Source organism: Rhamphochromis sp. 'chilingali', assembly GCF_963969265.1.
Source record: "Rhamphochromis sp. 'chilingali' genome assembly, chromosome: 21".
Lineage (NCBI taxonomy): Eukaryota > Metazoa > Chordata > Actinopteri > Cichliformes > Cichlidae > Rhamphochromis > Rhamphochromis sp. 'chilingali'.
Window position 1 is genome coordinate 25,779,715 of NC_137949.1, and position 23,608 is coordinate 25,803,322.

The 23,608-nt window shown below is 40.6% G+C and overlaps 1 protein-coding gene across 1 annotated transcript; it reads left to right on the forward strand.

Moving 5' to 3' along the window:
* Nucleotides 1-251: 251 nt before the first annotated feature.
* On the forward strand, nucleotides 252-8,713 carry ythdf2 (YTH N6-methyladenosine RNA binding protein F2). Its single transcript, XM_080871586.1, has 6 exons — nucleotides 252-442; nucleotides 664-688; nucleotides 1,902-1,981; nucleotides 2,930-4,627; nucleotides 7,161-7,226; nucleotides 7,547-8,713. The coding sequence occupies exons 1-6, from the start codon at nucleotides 416-418 to the stop codon at nucleotides 7,568-7,570; spliced, it is 1,920 nt and encodes a 639-aa protein (XP_080727712.1). The 5' UTR covers nucleotides 252-415; the 3' UTR covers nucleotides 7,571-8,713.
* Nucleotides 8,714-23,608: the final 14,895 nt, after the last annotated feature.

The following is a 23,608-nucleotide window of genomic DNA, read 5'->3' on the forward strand; positions in this document are numbered from 1 at the left end:
AGCAACCATCAAGCACATATATATGAAACATAAATAACATATTTATGTTATATTGTATATTGTTATGTTGTATTCTACATCCTACAGTGGTTTTATAAGAAATTTATATCTCAAATATCTTTCAGATGTTGATGTTTTATAATGAAAATAATAGCCTCTAACATCACCCTGGCTCCTCCACACCAATGGGGGGCGCACGTTTTTTGTAAATAAATACCATCGTGGGTTGACGAGGGCCGCCCAGCCATGTTGAGGAGTCTGTCAAGCAAACTGCAGCCCGCCATTGTGTAGAACCAGGCTCTGTAGAGAGATAAGGGTGCTTGGCTGAAACGCTTCAATAGCTTGATAATTATTTTACCCTGCCGCTTTTATTTAGGAGTAAATACAGTTACACAGGCTCCGGGGGGGGAAAGACATGTCAGCCAGCAGTCTTCTTGAACAGGTAAAGAGAGGTATTTTCTGAACATTTACGGGGGCCAAATTTCTCAGCATCGCGACGGGCTAGCGAGGATAGCTTAGCTCAGAGGCAGCGGCTCCGTAGTGCAGTAGGCCTGACCACCTGCTAAAGGAACTGACTGCTGAAAATATATCTCTTCATCTATTTTTTCCCCTTCCTCTCTTCTCATAAATCAAACCTTCATGAATCACCTGGACCCAATCCAGAGACCGAAAGGCCAAGCTAATAAAGGTAAGACCAAATATTATCTAACATTGTCGACTTGGGTTTGAGAGAGTGCGAATCTTTTTATGTACCTTTCGCTTTAGAAAATCTTGCGTGCGCGAACGCGATAGCTGGCTTCCTAGCTGCTCGGGTAGAATGGGCCTCTGTGTACACGATTTAAAGGTTTTCATATAATTTATCACTTGAGTGAAACGCCTAATGATACTGTGTTTCAGGTTGGGATTTTTCAGGCTTTAAACAAAGCAATTTTAAGTGTCCTTTACATCCCAGAAATCGCACAGGTTCCCACAGGTAGCTTCAGGCTAGCTGTCTCCAGAGTGGCTAACTTTAAATGGCAGCATGATACACATGAGCATCCTTTTCCTGGTTCTACTTTTAATGCCTTTTATCACCCATAGTTGCGTGGAAAACACCTTACTGCTCAGTGTCTTTAATTATCAGACATTATGACATTTCTTTTGCAATATTAGGGCTACAGGTGCCACCCTATAGCACGCTGGCGACCTGGCTAATGTTAGCCAACTCCGTCAAGTTGAAAGGACTCTTGGCGCTCGTTAACATGGAGACGCTAGCGTGCTAATGTTAGCTGGTTGCTAGGTTAACCAAAATGACACGTCTTCCGACATGCTTTTCCTGTGTCAGAAAGGCCCTCGCGCTTTCCCATCATTATGCTGTCAGTCTATAATGTTGAATAAACACATTGAACAAATAATTTTTATTTTAATTCTCTGTCCCTTTCTCCGAAAAGCTCTGACAATCTCGTGTTTTCCAGCACATGAACATCACCTGTAACAGAGAGCGCTCTTTAACTCGCGGGGGCGGGGGGGGGGCTCGCTCACACGCACTACTCATCTACCTGCATTTTAACATGCATTTTTTTTTTTCTCTCGAAGTGATGTCAGTATTGGTTTTATCTATTATTTTAATGTGTCTATTGCTGTGGGAATCTAAATTTCTTTAGTGCTCTTTTATGCCAGTATTTGACTACTTCCAAGTCCATTTAATTTTTCCTGGGCCTGATTCAAATAATTGAGCATACTATGTAATCTGAAGCATACTGAGCAATTATTGCTTTTTTCCCCCTTGTTCTAATTTCAGGGAGTGGTTTTGTTATGTAACGAGTGGCGTTGGTGCTGATGTTAATTGCCTGATAATGTCTAACCCATTGCACCTCTGGGGTTGCACAGGCCTGTTAACACAAGTGTTGTTTCATTTACAGTGCAAAACGGAGCTGTGACCCAAAAGGATACTTTGAATGACGATGAATTTGAGCCTTACCTGAATACTCAGGCCAGACAGGTAAATGTTTTCCCAGTGTGTGAGGTTTTTGTTTTGTTGGGTTTTTTTGTTTTTTGTTTTTTAAATCTGAATCTTTCCCTTTTTTTTTCTTTTTTTTTTTTAAGTAGTCTGTTACTGGCTTATCCTTAAATGTTCTTAGTTGAACACGAATCTTTTTTGTTTTATTGCACTAAAATTCAGATAAATCTGATAAGGGTTAACTGAAATTCTGGTTTAAGGAAGTTAAAATGGTGATGTAGAGATCAGCTGATATTCTCTAGCTTGCATCCACGACAAGTTTCATGACCGTGCATATATGAATAAATATATCCTAGTTACTGTAATCTTAGCACATCTGTTAAACCCAATTTCAGCCATATTATTAATTGTAAGTGAAACTATAAAAAAAGTTTACTTTGCACATTTTTGTGTTTTGATTACGAAGAATATTAATGTGCATCTCTTTATTCACCTTTTTTATTGCTTTAATTTTTGTTAAATGTGGTTGTTCCCTGTGCAGTAACTAACACACGTACACATGCACTGTGAAGTGGGCTGTAGAGGAAAATAATAGAGCCTGTCTTTTGGTCCACTCAGAAGAATAGCTGTCCTTATCTTCTTCCAAGACACTCTAAATGGTGGTGGGGGAACAGTTCATTGTTTAGTTCTGTTTATTTATAGATGAGTTTAAAGGAGGAATAGTGAGAGGATTGTTTACATTGTTGTCACAATCGGTGGTGAGCAGTGACAGTTCAATTACTTTACTTATTTTTACTGTGGTTTCACTCCCTGGATGAAGAACAAGTTGCGCTCATGTTAAGAGGAGTGTTCAGCTGTTAATGTTACAAAATATGTTGCTTTAATAATTAAATGCTAGGGTGCTTTTCCACAAATTTTTTTATTTATTTATTTTTATTTATTTATTTTTCCCCATGTTGTCACTAAATCACATTTTTCTATTCCATTTAGAGCAATGCCTATACGGCCATGTCGGACTCGTACATGCCCAGCTACTACAGCCCCTCCATAGGATTTTCCTACTCCCTGAATGAGGCAGCATGGTCCACAGGTGGGGATCCTCCTATGCCTTACCTGGCCTCCTATGGACAGCTGAGCAATGGGGAACCCCACTACCTCCCGGACGCTATGTTTGGCCAACCAGGCCCCCTGGGGAGCAACCCATTTCTAGGTCAGCATGGCTTCAACTTTTTCCCCAGTGGCATCGACTTCTCAGCATGGGGTAACAACAGCTCTCAGGGACAGTCGGGGACACCGCAGAGCTCTGGCTACAGCAGCAGCTACGCCTATGCTCCCAGCTCACTTGGAGGTGCCATGATTGATGGACAGTCCCCATTTGCACCTGCTGCCAACGAGCCCCTTAACAAGGCACCTGGTATGAACAGCCTGGACCAGGGCATGGCGGGACTTAAGATAGGTGGTGCTGCTCCTGGTGGTACCGGGGACTTGGCGCCTAAAGTAGTTGGCTCTGGATTACCCGGTGGGGGTCCACTAGGCCCTGTATCATCTGTTGGACCTCCCAGCATGCCTCCTGTCTCAATTGCCCCTGCCAAGCCTGCCTCTTGGGCTGATATTGCCAGCAAACCAGCCAAACCCCAGCCCAAGCTTAAAACTAAGGGTGGCATGGCTGGTGCTAATTTGCCTCCTCCGCCCATTAAACACAACATGGACATTGGCACTTGGGACAACAAGGGCACAATGCCTAAAGCCACCACTCCTCAGCAGGTGCCCCCTATTCCCAGCAACGGGCAGCCGCCCAATCAGGCTTCCCCGCAGCCTGGAAGTACTGCTGTGGGGAATCCACAAATGCCCCTGAGCAATGGACAACTGGTTCCACCTGTTTCCCAGATGGGTCAGCATCAGCTTCCACCCACTGGGCAGCCAGGTATGGGTCAGATGCCCCAGCCTCCTCTCTCCCAGGGTGGTCCTCCTCCACCAAGCCAACAGCAACAACAATCTCAACCTACCCGCTGGGTCCCACCACGGAATAGGGCCAATGGATTTGGGGATACGAGTGGGAGTGGTACAGGCCAGTCACCTCCCTCTTCTTCAGGAGTGGGTGTGGTTCCAGGGGTCCCTTCGGAGCCTCACCCAGTTTTAGAGAAGTTGCGTATGGTCAACAACTATAACCCGAAGGACTTTGACTGGAATCCCAAGCAGGGCAGGGTGTTTATCATCAAGAGCTACTCCGAGGATGACATCCACCGCTCCATCAAGTATAACATCTGGTGCAGCACGGAGCATGGCAACAAGAGGCTTGATGCAGCTTACCGTTCACTGGGTGGTAAAGGACCACTTTATCTTCTGTTCAGTGTCAATGGGAGCGGTCACTTCTGTGGTGTAGCAGAAATGCGCTCACCCGTGGACTACAACACGTCTGCTGGCGTGTGGTCGCAGGACAAGTGGAAGGGTCGTTTTGATGTGCGCTGGATCTTTGTTAAGGACGTTCCCAACAGTCAACTGAGGCACATTCGACTGGAGAACAACGAAAATAAGCCAGTGACCAACTCTCGGGACACACAGGAGGTGCCACTGGACAAGGCCAGGCAGGTGCTAAAGATCATCGCTGGATATAAACACACCACTTCCATCTTCGATGACTTTTCTCACTACGAGAAGCGTCAGGAAGAAGAAGAGTGTGTGAAAAAGGTAACAAAGTCACTGTTGAATAAAGTGAATGACATAACAAATGAATGAAAAACAAGTGTGATCTTCAAAAAAGGTGGAGTGTTTGAAGCCTGTGTATGTGTGTTTGTACAACATTGATGTTATGCATTACAAAGAAACGGTACAATACAACCCTTTACAGATGGGCTGAGAGCTGATTTTCATGTGCTTATATGGATTAGAACAATTTGTCATCTTTTTTTCCTTTAGCTTTTATGTTCTACCTGTTAACAGTCACATGTAATGTTCTACTTTAAGAGTGGACAGCAAGAGAAAACATTTACAAAGATAAAATGGATAACATGCATGGTGTTTAGTTGTGTAATTATAGCAACTTTATCAGTGTTATCTTGTTCACAGCTGAAGCTGCTGTGCTGCTAAAACTATGAGAGATGTGGTCCCCTTTACTGCTTTATGATATTGATAATCTCTTTAGCTTATTTGAGCATGAAGGTAGCGGAGCAAAAATGGAAAAATGTCAAACCGAAAAGGGAAATTTGTTAAGTTTATACTGGGATCGTTCAATGGTTTGTTTGTTTTTTTTCTAGGGTTTCTTTCTTTTTCAAGCAAGCGGTGTGTTTTGGTTTTTTTTCCTTTCGTGTTTTACTCTTTTTCTTTTTTCTTTTTTGACTACAGATACATTGATCAGTTAGTCTTGATGCCAAAATAGAGACCTTGTCTTTAGTCAGTTACTAAATCCAATACCTGCGTTACTTTAATAAGCTCTGTTATGAAGAGCACCAGATATGACATAACATTGCTTTTCTAGCTAACTGAAATGAAAAGTAAAATGTATCGATTAAAATTTACTTGTCCGTTATTAGAAGGATAAATGTCAATGGGACCTCTGCCCTCTCCCACTAAAACTCAAAAGGGGGTCAAATAAAAAGGTGGGGAGGAGGGAAGTGAGTGCTTAAAGTATTTGTATGCTTTCATGTCCGTCAGATGAGACATGTGTTTTGTCATTTTTAATCGTAATTATTTTGCCTCCCCTGTTAGTTTCTCTTCCCGTGAGCCCATCCTCACACATGGAGTTGAGAAAACGGGTGAAGGAAAATGTTACTCACTTTGGGTACAACTCATGCCACTTTCCTATTGTCAACTCATTTGACCAGTGTCAGCTGGATCACAGCTAAGCCACAGACTGGTGCAAGCACACAAAACTTGTTGGTGTAGTAAGCAAGAAATGACTCCATACTGCCAGCCCTTATTTCATCTTAATTGTGCGTTTCCTCTTTGGCAAATGGATTACATCCAAAATATGGGCGTATCAAGGTGGAGACAGTATTTAAATTTACATAAGCATACTCTGTATTGGAAATTACACCCACCCGTCTCCAAATGCTTGTTGATTTTCTATTTGTTGGGCAAATCTAGGGACAGTTGTTTTATTCAGTGTCATCTTTAAGTTTGCCTTCAATGAACTATACTGAACCCCAAGTGTGTGTGACACAAGGGTGGGGATTGTTGCTTTTGGGATTCTCCATCAGTTGGCTGGTGAGTGGATTATTCAGACAGAGCATATCAGAAGAATAATGAATGGCGAAAAGGCAAGCGGATACTGGTAACAAAGATCCACAATGCTTAACATCTGTCATCATTGTTGGGCCACAAAGCACCCACGTAGCAGTGTTGAGCTGGAACCTAATTTAAATTAGCCTCTTAATTATTTTTTAATGGTGTGCACTGGCATTATATAGATACATCTATTGACATGATTTTGCATTTTATTTTTCAGAACTGCTGTGATTGGAAAAACACGTGTAGCTTGCTAAAAACCCAAATGCGCTGCCTGGAGGTTACCACTTAGTATCTATGAGCTTGGATAGATTTAAATATAACTAAAATACCAAGAGGGGGAAAAAAGCAAAAACTTATATTTTTCATGAATATCTTTGTCTACACAATGTTTATGCTCAAATACGTAAGCTCGACTATTGGTGGAGGTGAATTTGCAGTATGTAGTTTAAATTAAATTTTATTGGGTATTTTGGCTTTCTCCTTCCTCGCTTGATGGCAAGACATCTGTTCAAAAATGAATTGAGAGCATAACTGCTCTTTTGTGGTCTCTGTAAGAAAGGGAAAACCTTTTAAATTTTATCCCAGGTGTTCGAAGTCTTAAAAACAGCATTTTAACCTGTGGTGATTTGTTCATTTTGAGTTATGTTTACACCCAGACTTGAAACTGAGCCACTTAATTGAGGACAGTAAACCTGAATTAATTGCTTACTGAAAAATAAAAAATGATAAATGGACATTTGAAGAAGATTCATCTAGGGTACATTGTCTTATATATGTCAGTTTGAGATGGACAACATTTGGTTTTATCTATTTTAATATCTGTTATCTGTATATAGAGTTATTGATATTTAGCTGTTGAGCTAGGCCACTCAGAATCTGCTCTGTTTCTAAGTAATCCTTTGGGCCAAATTACTGAATGATCTTACTACAAAGACCTGGCTCTTTCAATCTGAAGTGCTTCAGTTGTGCTCAGTTTTTGCTTCTTTTGTGACAGGTGGAGGTCCAAGGCAGTGAGCCATATCCCAGCAACCCAAACAACAGAAGTCATTACAGGCTTCAGGTAACTGTATTCTGAAGAAATTTAGCCTGTTTTCATACTTTGAGTCTGTGCCACTTGGATATTTTTCACATACATTACGTAGTTGATATTTTGGTACCTGTAACGCTGCTAAGTTATCGAGCTTTTCCTCCTTAAAACCCACAGCTGTTTAGGTTGTCGTTTGCAAACAAGAGCCGTGGTTTTATGAAACTATTAAAATGTGTATTAAGTGGATGCCCACATTTAACAAGAGAAACTGGAAGGATCTATTGCAATGTGCCTATATTTTGTATGATGTAATTTCTGCTTTGTGTGTAACACGCTGTCCTTTCATGTTCTAGGAGCGCCAAGGACGAGTCAAGTAACAGTTGGTGCTTTGGTCAAAGACTGCAATGGCCCCCTTAAAGCCCTCTACCCCATTACGTCATTACATCCAGATCTCTTAAAGAAATTCTAATAGGGGTGAAGAATTAACAAAGGACAGAAACTAAATGAAGACTTTGATTTCTTTTGACTTTAAAGACTTACTTTGAACTTGTAGTAAAAAGAAAAGGAAACAATTATTCATAGGACTACAACTAAATGCATAGCATCCTTAGGTGATTTTTTTTTTTTGCCCTCCCCCATTCCACTACATATGCTTTCTCCCCTTGTATGCTGCTTTTTTTCCTTTTTGAAATGAATGGATCAGCTTGTTGTTTTTTTTTTTTTTTCTTTTTTTTCTTTTTTTTAAATGGTCCAAGAGCAGGTCTGTAATTCTCACACAAACACACAAATCAAATAGAAATTGTAGTGTTGACTAATAATAGTGTCCCAAAGTGGAAAAATGGGCTGTTTGTCTCATTTTCTTTGTAACCCCACCACCACCCCACCCCAATCTGTCTTTTGAGGATGTTCAAATGTTCAACCGGGACCCAGCAGAGTTTCCTCCTTGGTGGATTTTCATCGTAGGCGTATGCCAGCTACACTCACTCCAGAATCTCTCTACACGCTTACCATGTTTTTGTTTGAGAGGACTGCAAATGTTCAGAAGGCCCTTCATTTTGTTTTCCCAGTGTGTTGGATGGAGTGTGTGGGGTGGTAGGGTAGGGAGGATCTAGAAGGGGATGGAAGAGGTTTAAGAGTTCGAAAGTAAAAGAAATGTTAAGTTGATAAAACCTTGCCCACTGTATAATTTTTAAGGTCTTAAAAAAAGGGGCCCTCTGACAGTCTTTGGACCTAATTTACCCCCCCCCCCCTTTTTTTTTTTTTTTCCTTTCTATTGGACAAGTTGATTCGTTGTTGCTATGGGCTGCTTTTTGTTTCTCTCCTTCCTCCGTTTTCTAAAGACAGTGATGCGAGTGGTCTTGACCCACTCTTTCTATTAATCAGTTCAAAAGTAATAAATGTGGTATATTAAGCAGAACGGTGTGCATTCCCCTTGTTTGGAAAGCAGTTTTGTCATGCAGCATGTCTGTGTGGGTTTTCTTTTTTTTTTCTTTTTTTTTTTTTTTTTTGTTGATTATTTTCCCCTCCCCTCTCATATGGGTATCTGAATGTTTCTTCCTGCCATTCTTCATCCTCCACCCCCCCCCCCACTGTGCTGCCCTGCATTTCTTACCTCTACTTTCCAAACCCGCCTTTGTGCTACACACTCCCGGATTCCCGTTTCTGCTCAGCCAACCATACATACTATATCACAATCAGCTTCGACCATTTTCAGTATGTCATTGTTGGTGAGTAAAAAGCGCAAGGTCCTCTTTCAGAACTACTGGCTTTTATTTGTGGCATAATAAAGATGCTCCACGAAGTCATGTGTGGTTTCTCATTGGGCTTTGCTTCCCCCCCCTTTAGTACCTAGGTTGTTTATACAGACTTGTCTGTGTGCATTGTCTTTGTGCTGATAGCAGGCAGGAATGCCATTTGGGATGCACAGTAAGATTGTTTTTAGTGTTTTGTTTCATCTGTCGCTGGGCCAGACACCACTTGTATGGTCTACTGGCATAAAAGACTGCAGGTGTACAGTGCGCAACACATGATTTGCAGCTCATTGTAAAATGAGCCTGATCGTCTTTAGTTTCCGATTCTACGCACTCAAAGGGAGCAAAGAACCGGAAAAACTGGTTCCTCTTACCTTTTGATATGGCGGAAGTAGAGTGAGGAAATGTGATGTACAGCTGTTTAACGTACAGTCCGCCATTTTCTCACCTTTGCTGCTTGCACTGAACATAGCAGACACAAGAGGGCGACACAGGACTATTTACTGACGCTTCAACATGATCAAGGACGAGGATTTTCAGCCTGGGCTCGATGGCGTTCCGAAACTGGCCTCAGCATCAAGGGCCTGCTGCGACTTTATTTGCTCTGAGATTCGTTGGTTTTATTCTTCCTGGCATTTTTTTTTTTTTTTTTTTTTTTTTTTTTTTTTTTTTTAAATTCCTCCAAAAGTTACTGATAATAGAAATGGCACGTGCTCTTTAACCCTCATATTTTGTTTTTGTGAGACCTTAAACGCTGCCAACAGCTGGATAAAGATATGTAGTCTACAAAATTTCTAATGTATCTTTAAAATTGAAAAGCTGGTAGACAAAATTAAACAATTTAGCCTATTTCTGCACAGATAATGTAAACACTACAAAAGAAAGTCGTCGGTTTTTAATGCAAAACGCGTCCAAAGAGCCGTTCAATATTTTTAGAGCTTATGCGGCTTTACATCAGTCTTGCAAACACTGAAAATGTGGTATGCTGTAATTGCGAAACACTATTACTACTTCTTTATTTGCAGCCATACACGTTACATTCATAACTGACTTAACATAGATTCCATAGTCTGTCAAAAGAATATACCTCATAACGCTTTTATTTAAAGGAAGGGGTCGTTGCTTCAGTTCAAGTCCTCTTTCTTGCACACTGCCTGGAAAGCTGTAAGGACCTGCTGGTGTTGGACAACATAACTACAATGTGCTCAGTGATGGGCTTAAAAATAATATATATATTATTAAAGTACACAATGTAACAGAGAGAGGCCTGAGAGGAAAATATGAGGCGACACGGGCGAGCATCCTTTTGCTCTTTGGGATGAAAGTGCGGGGTCTGTGTAAAAGAACTGTGTGTACAAAGATAGAAGTAGCCTGCGAGGATCTGTGTGTGTTTGCGTGTGTGAGTGTCGAGAGGGAGGTCGACGGCACGTGTCGTGTCTGCGTGGAGGGTGCGTGGCAAACATGCTGCCTCGAGGGGATCTCCCGTGACCCTTATCTGCGCGTCTCTGGGGACGCCTTTTAGCCCCTCCTGGGATGCAAATGAGCGGCCATAAAACAGAGGCAGATACTGCTACAGAGACGGTGGTGGAGGAGAAGAAAGGGAAATGGGACCAAGGGGAGAATGGAGGAGGAGGAGGTGGTATAGAGGGGGGTCACCACTCACATCTCAGCGCGCGCATGAACCTAAATGCATGAAGGAGGTGGAGGCGAATATATATATATATATATATATATATATATATATAATTTTTTTTTTTTTTTTTTTTTTTTTTTTTTTTTTAAACTCAATGTAGATATGATGGCTGCGTGTGTTGGTGGAGGACTTCTTGTGTTTTTCCATGTGTAGAATTCGGCATATTGACTGAATTCACAAGAGGCACTTGAATTATTATCAGTTAAAGTCCCTTTCCTGACTTCTGTGATTCGGAAAAAAATTTAGCTGTTAATACAGCAGCACCACAAACAATCCAGTGGATCTGTCAGCTGATTAAAGAAATGGTCTGATGTAGGCCCGTGGCGGGTTATTTATTTCATATTTCAAACATTAGTCCCTGCAAATTTTTCACACAGGGGAAAAAAGATTATTAAATATTTTCTGTTGGGAAGTATTGTTTAGAGAGAGCTACTTGAATGCGTTGTGTCGGTGGGTTCATATTGCGCTACAAGGTCATGGATCTGCTTTATTTTCCCCTCATTATCATAAGGCATCCATCTCTTTCTTCCATTAGTGACGCTTCACCATGTCGCCAAACCGACCTCTATTTACATGACTAAATTAGATTTCGTGCATTTTGTTTCAGAAAGCCTGCCCATAGCTAAAAGTAAAAAATAGAAGCAGTCCTGAAAGAATAAGGCACTTAATATAACTAATATGTATATGGACTGATATTTTTCTAATAGAAAAGAATAATATATGCATACACTCTGTGTTCTTGGACCTCACTGGCTGCAATTTCAGTCACTTTATTATATTTTGCATCTAATTTTCAAAGTGGATTTTTTTAATCAGGAATTTTTCACTATGTATACCTATATATATCTATATATATAGATATAGATATCTATATATAGATATATATCTATATATATCTATATATATATATATATATATAGAGAGAGAGAGAGAGAGAGAGAGAGAGAGATAGATAGATATATAAAGAACAGTCAATTCATGTTTTTTACCACATGATGGGGGGGTTTACACTCAGTCACCTGCTCTCCATTGCCAGGGGTTCCACACCGTTAATATATTGAGTGGTACCCCCTCATTTTGCCCATAGTCTTCCAATCGTATTGAGAGTTTTACAAAAAATGCATAATGTGTAGACAGCCATAGGGGCCTGAAAACAGTTGATGACCTCTGTCTTAACATATGTGGCACACTTGCCCTGTGCACGCTCTAATTATGTGCAGATGACAGTCAATAATGAATTGTTCTTCACCAGCATGTCAGCATAACGCATTTAGGCCTACAACAGATGCAGATTATTCTCGGGAAAGAAAACAAAAAAAGTCTTTTGTGTTTTTAATCTTCAAGTCTCTTCAAAATGTTGTCTTTTGGGGATGTTGTTATCCAGTTTTCCTATACTGAACACACTGAATCAAATTTTGAATATAAACTTTAATAATCGAATAGTATAGATATATAAATAAGTAAAATTAAACAAAATCAATTTATAAAAATATATATATATATTTTTTTTTTTTGCCTGTTCTGCTTCCATCATCCGAGATGTAGGTCAGCTCACATCTTTATTGCCTACAGCGATGTACAGCTTGAATCATCTGACACATCTCTGTGATTATAGGAGTAAAACCGAAGCTCGTCTTTTAAATTACTTTATTCGTTATGTTTTTTTATTTACTTCTTCTGAATTTTTCTCTTTTTTTTTTTGCTTTGAAAAGAAATACTAGATACTACAAATAGAAATGTTGTCCATGAAACGATGTCTTTATTGAGACTTTTTGCAGAACAAAAACACAAAGGTGTGACACAGAAACTGACAAACAAAACAAATATCATTCTAAATGAGCAAAAGTCATATAAAGTCAAGTGAAATCAAATTTTAAAAAGCCGTATTTTCAGACTATGAATAGCAACAGAAATCGGTTCAGTGGAAAAAGAATAAATCGGCATGCATGAGAATGGTGGAGGTGGTTGTTGTGTTTTATGATAGGCCTAAAAACAATAATTGTGTAGTAGCACATTATCCCCTTGTAGCATTTTCATCCTGTTTTTCATCTTTCTGTCAGATAGGGCAAGTGTACGCTCATGCGGAAATACACAGACCTTTGAAGTGGCTCTCTGTCACCACATGGCAAATCCCCCTAGTGTGATCCCTCTGTCCATTTGGCCAAAGGACCAACACTGGTAGGCTGCCTATGGCTCTGTCTGTCCTGACGTTATGGAAAACCAGTTTATTAGTATAGGCTTAGCCTGGCACCCAGTGATTGTGGTGTCCTTATTTCGCCTATTTTCCCTCAATGTCTAAAGAATATATGTTCTGTGGTTTGCATTAACTCATCTGTACACCTGTCTTAGGCCACTGTTTAGTAGCTCTGCCTAATGCCTACTTTCCTGATTCTCTTCCTAATCCCATAGGATGGTAACAAACACCCATCTGTGCAGTTACCAGTGCCACTTTCCTGTGTTGGATGGGCTTTACACTGTTTTCTCAGGTGAGCGAAGACTGTGGCTTCTCTCTTGGCATTCACCGCGTGCCTTAATTGTATTGAAATTAAATCAAGGTCCACTGTGAACACAAAGAGCCCAAACCGAAACTTCCAAAATGTTCCCAGCTACTTCGATGCCTCTAATCGCTTCACTTACCATGCTTGCACTACAGCAATTTTTAACATGCGCATTCTTTGCTAAACGCTGTCACTTTCTCAGTCTTCAATGGGCGTTTTGTTTTGGATTTCGCCACTCCGTCCCTGTTTGACTTTGTCATTCCTCTCTCCTCACCTGTGATTCCTTGTCCCTGAAGCCTCAGGGGCTGCTATGCGGTCCTTCTACACGACAAAGTACATTGCATGCTAATCCCACACTAACATGCACTCTCCCTTTGCAACGAAAACACATTTTCAATATAAACAATACAGAAAAAAGCATACACAATACAAGCCAGTGACATTGTGATTCTTCTAATGGAACAGCTCACAGTATGTAAATGCATGCATGCAGTTCTAGCTGTGCAAAAGAGAGGGTTTCCAGCAGAAAAAAGATGAAAAAAAAAATACATTTTGTGATCATCAAAATAGAATTCACACCATTAAGACGTGTACACATTTTGTATACACATACTAAAGCATATCATAAAAAAAGCACCACAGAGAGAGGAAAGCACAGAGAAACAGGGAGGGAGATAGAGCAGGCGAGCAAAGCTACCTTTGTTGCACCATAAAGAGAGCAGCAGCCCAGCTACCTGATTGCTACCATTCCTGCAGACCATCTTCCCCTCAGAGCAAAACAAAGGACGACGACTAGATATTTATGAGAACACGTTACGATGCACAGCTACGCCTTATCCTCGCCATAGCACTGCCTCCACTGTTCCTGGTTAAGAGCTTGGTACGGTTTAACCAGATCAAGCAGTTCTTCATTACAGTTGGTAAAGCTGTGTCGTTATCTCCCCCTTACCCTCCCTCCCTCCCACTCTCCATCTCTTCTCTACTGTTCTCTCTCTCTCTCTCTCTCTGTGCTGCTCTGCGCATGCAACTATAGCTATGTACAGACTGGAAAACAGGATCTAAATAACAACACTCTCCATCCTGTAATTAAAAACTATGTATGTATAAGTAAATAAGTAACTAAAAAAAGTGAATATTAATGTTTGGCCCAAAGCAAAAGCGCAAGAGGAAAAATTAAGCTTGTTTGCCATTACGCAAGACTCTCCTGAAAAACTGATAGTGTTACAGCTAAAATCGCTCTTTTTACAACTCTTGATCACTGCCCTCAGGTCCTTTCTATTTTTAATACAGTTTTTGTTTTTTTGTTTTTCAGATCAAATATATCCTTCCTCACTAAAGACGTAGCAAAAAAAAAAAATTGCAAAGAAGGTGCAGTGTATTTCCTCCTTCGGGTCCTTGGTCCTGATTCTGTGATTGTTGTCGCTGTAGTTGTAGCTGTGCCTGCGCAGCTCCATCCTGTGAAGGTCCTTGTGGGTTGGGAAGAGCAGGGGAGCAGTCACACAGGGGGATGGTGGGATGGCGGACAAGGGGCTGAAGGGACGGGAGGCAGGCAGGCAGGTGTCACGCATGCAGTCAGGGGAAAGAGGAGAGGGTAGCAGGAAAAACAAAAAAAACAAAACTAAATTCTACCCAGTCACCACAAAATAGAAAAATCCATTCGGATCTGCTCAAGACAAAACCAAAAAGGAAGACAAAAAAGCCCAAGATGTAAAATATACATATATAAGCCAGGCAGGTATATATGTATAAGGATCCAAGGGAGAAGGAGGAGAAGGAGAGAGATAATGGATGGACGGACGAGGAGGAACAGGCAACTGGCTCACACACAGACACACTGCGCCGAGGCGAAGGCACGGGCTTCAATTTATGCTTTCTGGTCGACACCACCCCCCACCTAACACACACGCACGCAAACACACATGCAGACAGATACACGCGCACACACGCACATAGAGTGTCCCGCCCCTATCTGCCCCTGTCCCTGTCCTGTCCCGTACTGGATGCGTGGCCCAGCTGATCAGTGCAGAGGGATTAGCCAACAGGGCCAGCTGGCAGGGATTACACAGGCAAAGTGGGGGAGGTGTGTGTGTGTGTGTGTGTGCGTTAAGGGGGGGTGGGGGGTGATGGGAATGGGAGGGGGCATGAAGGGCGAGGAGGGTATGCCTACTGGGGGAGGGGGGATGGGAGGCCTTGTCTTGTCCTGGTAACACACAGGCGTACACACAACCACACACACACAGATGTGCAGGGAGACACACAAACTTGACCAGATAGTCGGCGCATAGATGTTTCATGCAGATGCGCATCCACGGCATGCACCAGTGCCTGGACATAACATAAAAAGCTTGCAAATATGATTTGAAGGAATGCATGAGCTGCAGTAACTGCAGGGGTAACGCAGCGAGTAAGCCGTGCAGCGCAGCCTCTTTCCCGACAAAACAGGGCAACACACAGTGTTGATAAATGTATGTAAATGTGCAGGAGGCTCCGGGGAACGGATGGCAGAGGGGGGCAGAGAGAGGGAGGGAACCCCACGGGAGAGTGGGGCCAGGCTGACAATGCAAGGCTTTGACCCTTGACCCTTCTCCGCTCCTTCATCCGTAGCCATCAGCTGATCCAGAGAAATGGACAGCCACAGTAATACCCCCCCCCTCCCTCCGCTATCGCCCTCGCAAACACATGAACACATGCACACGGGGCGCTCGTCTGCTAACAACACTAAATCCACCCAGACCCATCTCACCTCTCTCTTTTTTTTATTACCACTCCTTTTCCATCTCTCGCTCCCTCCATCCCTCCCTCCATTTCTCTTTGCCGTCTCATGCCTCACTTCACCACTTAGCTCAATCCAATATCCCCGCTCCTAACCTTTCTGATTATTTTGAAATGTGTCGACATCTACAACTTTCACATCTCTGCAGGAAGAGATTCAGCCTGCATGAGAATATTTTTCTCATACGTTCATGTTTTGATTTGTCCCTGTGTTATACTTAAAAAAAAATCCTAATTCAACCATTTTTAGACTTATTTTCAGCTATGTCACAACACAGTGACACATACTGTAGTTAAATTTTATATTTGTAGGATGAAACAATTTTTGCTTTTATAAATCAATCTTTTTTTGGAAAGTGTGGTAACTGTTTTACAGTAATAAACACTGAACAGCACGTAGTGTAAATTACATGTGCGGCTCAAACGATTAGAAATCATATAAGCAGCATCAGATTCTAATCTTTTACCTCCTGTATGTTCAGCTATCTATAATGATGCAGTTTAAAATAATCCTGGAAGCATGAATCATATGGTTTGGCCACTGCTGTCAGTGTGATTTTTGTCAGGCATTACCAAAATCACGCAGGCTAAACTACCCGCAAGTCTCCACAGTAGCAATTTGACACACATTTACTTCACACCCCTTTGATCTTCATTTCTGCAAAAGCGTCAAATATCTGCTTTAAATATCGCACAGAATTACATACCTTGATGGAGTGAAATGGTGTAGAATTTGATATATTATTTTTGCACAGAAAATATGATCTGTCTCGAGCCCGTCACTAAATCTGCCCAAACTGCCACATATACGGGGATAATTTGGGGATATTTTCAGTTAGCGTTAGCTGCGTCGAGTGTTATTTTGTGAAAAGCTAAAAGTCAAAAGTTATTCAGACTGTCAACAGCAGTTTGAGCTACAGTTTGTTAGACAGAGACACACATCAATCCAAACACACTCTTACACAGACGGGTACAAACACTACGCAGAGGTACACACTCACACACACAGTATGATTTATGAAAAATCAAAGAGACATTGTGTGAGGCCTTACAGGCAAAAAAGAAAAGAAAGAACTGTGCCACTGTTTTATAATAAATATATAGAATTAGACTTGGTTGACGTGTGACCGACATGACATTAGTTTACATTTGTTTACCGGGAATACACAATAACACTGCAGCAGAGCTCAATAGCTTGGCCACAAATGGAGGACAGCTTGGCCTTCTGTTTATGAGGCATGGAGAGATGGATTTTATGAGGTAACATAAGTTAAGGTTTACCTCAGAGGCATTTAGAAAAAAATTGTTTTATGTTTTTGTGGAATACACTTTTGTCAAAGATATATATACTTTTTTGTCTATGAACTGACAAAAGCTTGAACTTAATATTTATGCTCATCAATTACATGCCATACTTTTCATGCATATTGCAAATTTTATTTGTTTGTATCAGGTGTGTTGAGGATTGTGCACTTTCGCATGGCATTGGGAAAAAAAAAAGATTTGCAACTGCATTTTAATGTCCTTACAACCCCGTCCTCCATTTTAAAGGCTTGTACACGTGAGGATGAGAGCGGGCGAACAGGCATGCAACCTTACAAGCGCACAGCTCGGAGGATCATAGAGAGGCTAGCAAAGACTTTTTTTTGTCTTATCATACAGAAAAAATAAAAGGAGAAATAGACGAGCGATTATACAAAGAGACAAGCTGTCAGAGACAGACAGGCAGGAAGACAGAGAGACAGGCAAATAGACAGTGCTCGTCCCTACTTTGGTAATCTGATGGAGAGATTAGCAAGCAGGCAGCATTTGGGTCGGATTATCGAGTCATTAGAAAAGACTGATGCTCCAGAGCCTCTCTCATGTGTTAATGTGGCTTTACAGGTCCTCCCGGCAGTCTGTGCAGATTGTCTTGTATTGAGAGTATATATAGTAGATAGTCCTTCAATATGCAAATTCATAAATCTCACGCACCAGTTTCTGTATGTATGTATGTATTATTTACATCCCACCGGGATTATAATAGTCTTTATGAGTGATGTTCTAATTATTCAGAATATTTTAATTATCTTTTAAGAATGGCTCATAGTCAGAATTACACACGTTTTCTTTTTATTTGTATCTATTTTGTAAAGGTTGTAAAGGTAGCTCGTGCAATGCTTTAAATGTGTTTTAAAGCATGGTTGTGTTGGTACAAGAAAACAATATAAATCAAATTTCAAAATTGGAAATCTTTAGTTTTTTTATAATCTATATATTTTGAAATTTATCACCTGTAATTAGACTGTATTTATGTTAAAGTACCACAACATAGTTTCTTTTTTTTTTAATTGAAAACTTTATTTTTTAACTACACTGAGGCGTTAGTAAAAAGTCACTGAGAAAATGCATCTTCACTGTCCTTAAGTGTACTGCTAGGTAAGCTGTAGCATTTAGCACCATGTAGGTCAGTGGGGAAAATGGTGCTATATGGCCTTCTTGCACTTGCAAATCATATAGATGTGACGTTCAGTGATGATGGGATTTAAACAGGCTCAGGAAGGAGCCAGAGAGCTTATGAGTGTGTGGGTGTCTTTGCAAGGGAATACATGTATTTACAGTAGGTTATATGGATTTGGGGTATTTGCTCTCTAAATATCGGCGGTGACACACACAGCTCAGTTGTATGTGTATGTGTTTTGTTGTGTCAGGGGTCGGGGCAGCTGGGCTGTTCATTGACAGCTGATCAATGCTGCTGACGCTCTCTGTGTCAGTTGCGCTGATATGGTCGAGTGACTACAATATCAGTTTCAGTTTCACTAGAGTAGGCAATACAGCTGCTGATGAGTGTGTGTGTTTGGGTAATATTAGCTAGCCTTTTTTTAAAAAGAAAGAAAAAAGGAAAATTCCTCTCTGTCCAGACTCCTCATTTAGCTTGTGACCACTTCGCTACTTCACTTCCAGGTCGATCATACGCGCGTTCAGCCACTATCAAACAAACACACACGCATGCATGTGCAAACTCACACTATCTGATCTGCGTGTTCCCAAAAACCTTCCCTTTTGCTGCTGCCTCTGCATACAGCATGCCCCAGTTCCCCACCCCCATCCCTTTTTGTCAAATAAATTGCTATGTGACCTACTTCCCATTTTGCACCATTTCTCTCATGTTGAGATATTATTGTTTGAATGCGAGTGATTTGCTTTGGGGCATACAGTTTCAAAGAAATCGCAGTGTACAGTATATCTTATGGGACAATCCATACTGTAAACTGTAATGAATATATATTTTAAAAAATATGAAAAAGTTAACATCACCATTGATTTTTTTTTTTCATGAATTGCAGTTTGGTGTTGTTGCAGTGTTGCACATTCTTTTAATGTATAGGCAAGCTTTTTTTTTTAAGGCTTTTGTTATTAAAATTGCTCTAGTATGATTTGTAATTAAAATACATGGTTCACATATTTCCCGATTAACACATACAATAATACTCATAGCCCTCATAATAGCAGGATGTCTTTGTGGTTGTCATAGACTAAAGAAATAAGGTAAATCAATTTTGCAGCCTAGTCAAGCAGAAAGCACAGTGGCAATTTCCAGTAATAACCATGGCTAATTCATTGGACCTCATTGCATTTATAAACCAGTTATGTCTGCAATAGTTGGCATCCAGTGTTTTCTTTGGAGTTGAGGTGGATTTATCAAATCACTTCACGATAAACGGGCTTTTGTAGCAAAGGGTTGAAAATCCAGAAAATTACAGATAGGCAGGTTAAACAGCAGCTGAGCTTTACTGACTTATTGTGTTTCGTTATTTTGCTTTAATTAAATTTTAATATATAATACTTCAAAAATAGCCTTTCATAATTTGTTTCAATTAAATCTTCTTTATAAATTGTACTCATTAACTCATTTATTCATATATCTTATATTTCTTGTTCATCGTTTTGAGCCTTACATTTAAATAGCTGTCTTCGTGAGAGTGTGTGTGTCCATTATTGTGACTTTCCATGTGTGTATATTTGTATATGTGTACCTTTTCCTGCATCTCAGTGTATCAGATCAAGGCTCCCTTGTGCCTTTGCCCAGCCATGAAGAGATGGCACCGGAGACCACACTGACCCTGATTTATTGGGATCAGAATCCACATGACAGCAATTAATTTACATCCATTAACCACATCGCTCGCTCTTTCTTTCGTGCTCTCTGTAGACGTTTGGCACTCTCGCACAATCGGTTTGAACATTTTTTCGCTTCTTCCACTTGCTCTAAGACTTTCTCCCATCTCAGCATGTTCTCTCCGCTTTAATCAGTCACTCTCACGCTACCGGTAGCTCCCACATTTCCCTCTTAGTGTACCGGGATTTCATATTCCTAATCCATTTAGCAGACCTTTAGCATCACTTTTGACCTAGGTCTCTACATAAACGATAATGCCATCAAGTTCATAGTATTTGTCTGTGAGTTTGTGCTAATATAGTGTGTATGAGGGAGATAGGGAGGGAGGGAGTGTGTTACTGCCTCCCGAAGAGCTGAGGAATCTCCTGTTTAATTGTATAAATAATCCCTGTAAATAATCATTATGTTACATATACTCACTCTTTTTAATAAATGAACACACATTGTGTAATCAGAAGGAATTAAACAGTGCTCAGTAAATTGTCTGATTATGATTAAACAAGGAATTTAACATTAACATTATAAGCTCAGCACCTTTTGTTCATTTGAGTGCATCCTTCATGCTGTTTTATCGTTAAAGCATCCAAGTTGTGCAGTTTATATGCTCAAGGGTGTTCCTCTCTTCCCCTTACATTAAGTCTCTTTATTGCTGTCCTACATCTGTCGCTGCTACCCTACCTCTTACTCGTCTTTTCTACCAGTATCTGTCTTCCAAATGCTTTTTGCTGGCCTTTCAACTCAAGACAGGAGACTTTGCTTGAGGGAGAATTTGCCATTTATTTTTGGAGACAAAAAAAAAAGGAAAGGGGCTTTAGTGCTTTGTATCTTTTCCCCTTTTTGTCTTCTTTTTCTACGCATCTTTGCTCTCAGCACCATTGTGGTGCCTCTTCATCCAACTCAGGCCTCCATGCCTTCACTTTGTCCTTGGGGTGAGAGGAACAGAAGAGCGTGGCTGGCTAAATGTGTGCGTGATTGGGACAGTACAGCAGAAGATGAATTCTCTACTGTCTCATTTATTTCCTTACCCTATATTGACAAGCACTCACGTGCAAACACATAGCAAGTCTTTTTAAAATAAGGCTGCTTCCTATGTATAGTCATGTATTACCGCATGCTCATATACACATACCCAAGCAAGCGTTTCGTTTTAGCATAGTGCGTGTGCAAAACTTGACACTTCTTGCCTAATTCAAAATTTATTCTGAAGGGAGAGACAATGAAAAAAAAATCCTTTTCTTGCATCTCTTAACCAGCATAGCTCGGGGACAGGTTCTACCAGTATCTGTTTAAGGATTGGCTCAGGATGTGGTGCGGGAGGAAAAGTTGCAGTTGGCAGCAGGCAGAAAGACACTGCAAAGGGAGCGGGGGTTCACAATAAAGGATTTTAAACCAAAGCCTCTTTGGTAAAGAGGAGGGAGGAAGGGAGGGAGGAAAGAATGGGGCTATGGGGGTGGTGGATAGAGACAGGATGACACCAGGTCCAGATTAACCCTAATCTCAGGCCTGGTGCTTTAGGTGAGGCTGAGCGACTGAAGGAAGCTATCCCATGCCAGGTGGTCATGAGGAGGTTAAAACTGGGAGAGGGTGGGGGGCACTGGGAGTATGAGGATGGGACTGGGTGTTGCTAGGGAAGGCGGGGAGAAAAGAGAGTGAGGGGGAAGCGACTGAAATGTAGGTATTTTGATATCTGCTTATCCTGGGCTTTTTTTTTCTTTTTCTTTTTTTAACCGATAAAACTAAAACCAAAAGTCCAAAATGACTGACCGTAAACAGAAACTGAGAAGATGTTATGGATTGAAGTGGGGGTTACAGAGCTAACAGAACAGCAGGGACTGTGGTGGTGGCTGCAGGGTGATTGGGTGGTTGGTGCATGGTGACAGTGGCACATGCCCTAGTGCATGGGATTAGAGGGACAGCCAGTAATCTGCTGTTTAGGCTGTATGTAGGGCAAGAGTAGCTTAGCCCAGCCACTCTTAGCATGGGTGAAGCACCGGTGTGAGAGGGAGAGGAAGTGGGCTGGTGTTACATAGCTACACTCAAATCACCCCTGGCTTTCTCTGTGCTTATCTCCCCCCCTTCCCACTTTATCCTTATATTTCTACACAGAGTTGGCTGATCAACTTTTTCATGACATCAATTTAAGGAGAAAATCTTTCTAATTTTTTTTTTTTTTTTTTTTTTTGGGGGGGGGGGGGTGTCATTCACTCATTTGCTTAGGCAAGTATGAGTACATCACAACACATTTCCATTTAACCCCTAATTATTAAAAACAAAACAAAGAAACAATGGAATAGTTACTCAAATGATCTTTTTTGTAAATCTTATAAAATGTTACAATTCCTATTACAATATTGTAATGTTAAATTGTCTATTTGGGAGGAAAATTGCTCTATAAAAATGTTTCTAAAAAAGGTTCTGCAAAAAAAAGGGACTTAAGTATGAATATGTGTGAGCCCGTGTTGTAGCCCTTCTGCCCCCAACCACAACAGTGGAAAAGCCCTTAATAAATACATTACATTTTACTGAGGGGAGAAAAAAAAATAAAGGTATAAATATAGAAAAATCTGATGGGTGCAGGTGCAAAAAAAATAAGTGCTCCCACTTACCATCACTTGAGAAGGATCTATTAAATATAAAATCTAGGCCTTAACAACCCCTTTAATACTCCATAACGTATTTAGTTGCAGTAGTGCTCCAGATTTACAACATAAGTATGTCTTAGACTACAAATGTTTTATAGTGAAGTAAAAATCAGTGGGCAAAATAAATCTAATTATTTGAACCACTGACAAAACAAATGCAAAACTCTCAATAAAATGATATGCTAGATGACTCTAAAGAGAGAGTACAAATTGGCCGACTATCTCTGCAGAAGCACGGCCACATCCTGACCGAGTTTACAGTATAGTGACTGTCAAATGAGAGGGAGAGAAAAATGCAACAAAAAAACGAGTGCATACAGTTTGTAATCACTGTTGAACAGGGACAGTTTAGACAGAGATGCACTTTCTCCTTCACTGTGGAAAGTTCTCATTGTTCTCGTTGTTTTCTGAGCTGACAGAACACACTCCACAGAAATTCCCTTTTATCTGTCAAGACTGAGAACATTTATGAATAAGAAAGCAATATTTTATTATTCATTGGCAATACCTCTTGGCTTCTGCATTTTCTGTTGCTCTGAAACACTGAAATTATTATAAAATCAAAATAAAAGTATTTTTGGTACTTGGATGTTGTGTGAGTGAGTTTTTAAGCAAAATTCAGGTAATTGGTGGGGCTGAACTATTCAATCGTTCAAGCTTCAAAGACTATGAATATTTTTCTTTTTTGGTCTTCTGTACACAGAAGTAATCCGAGTATCTTGGAGCTTTTTGTTTGTTTTTGTGTTTTTTGCTTGCACAAAATCAGATACTTGACAGCATCACAGTGATGAACATTTGTCACTTTCTTAAGACATTTTAACAAAATTTGCAATAGTTTAAAAATTAATGAGGAATAAAATTAAGTGATGGTTGCAATTATTACCTGCACAGTCAACATTA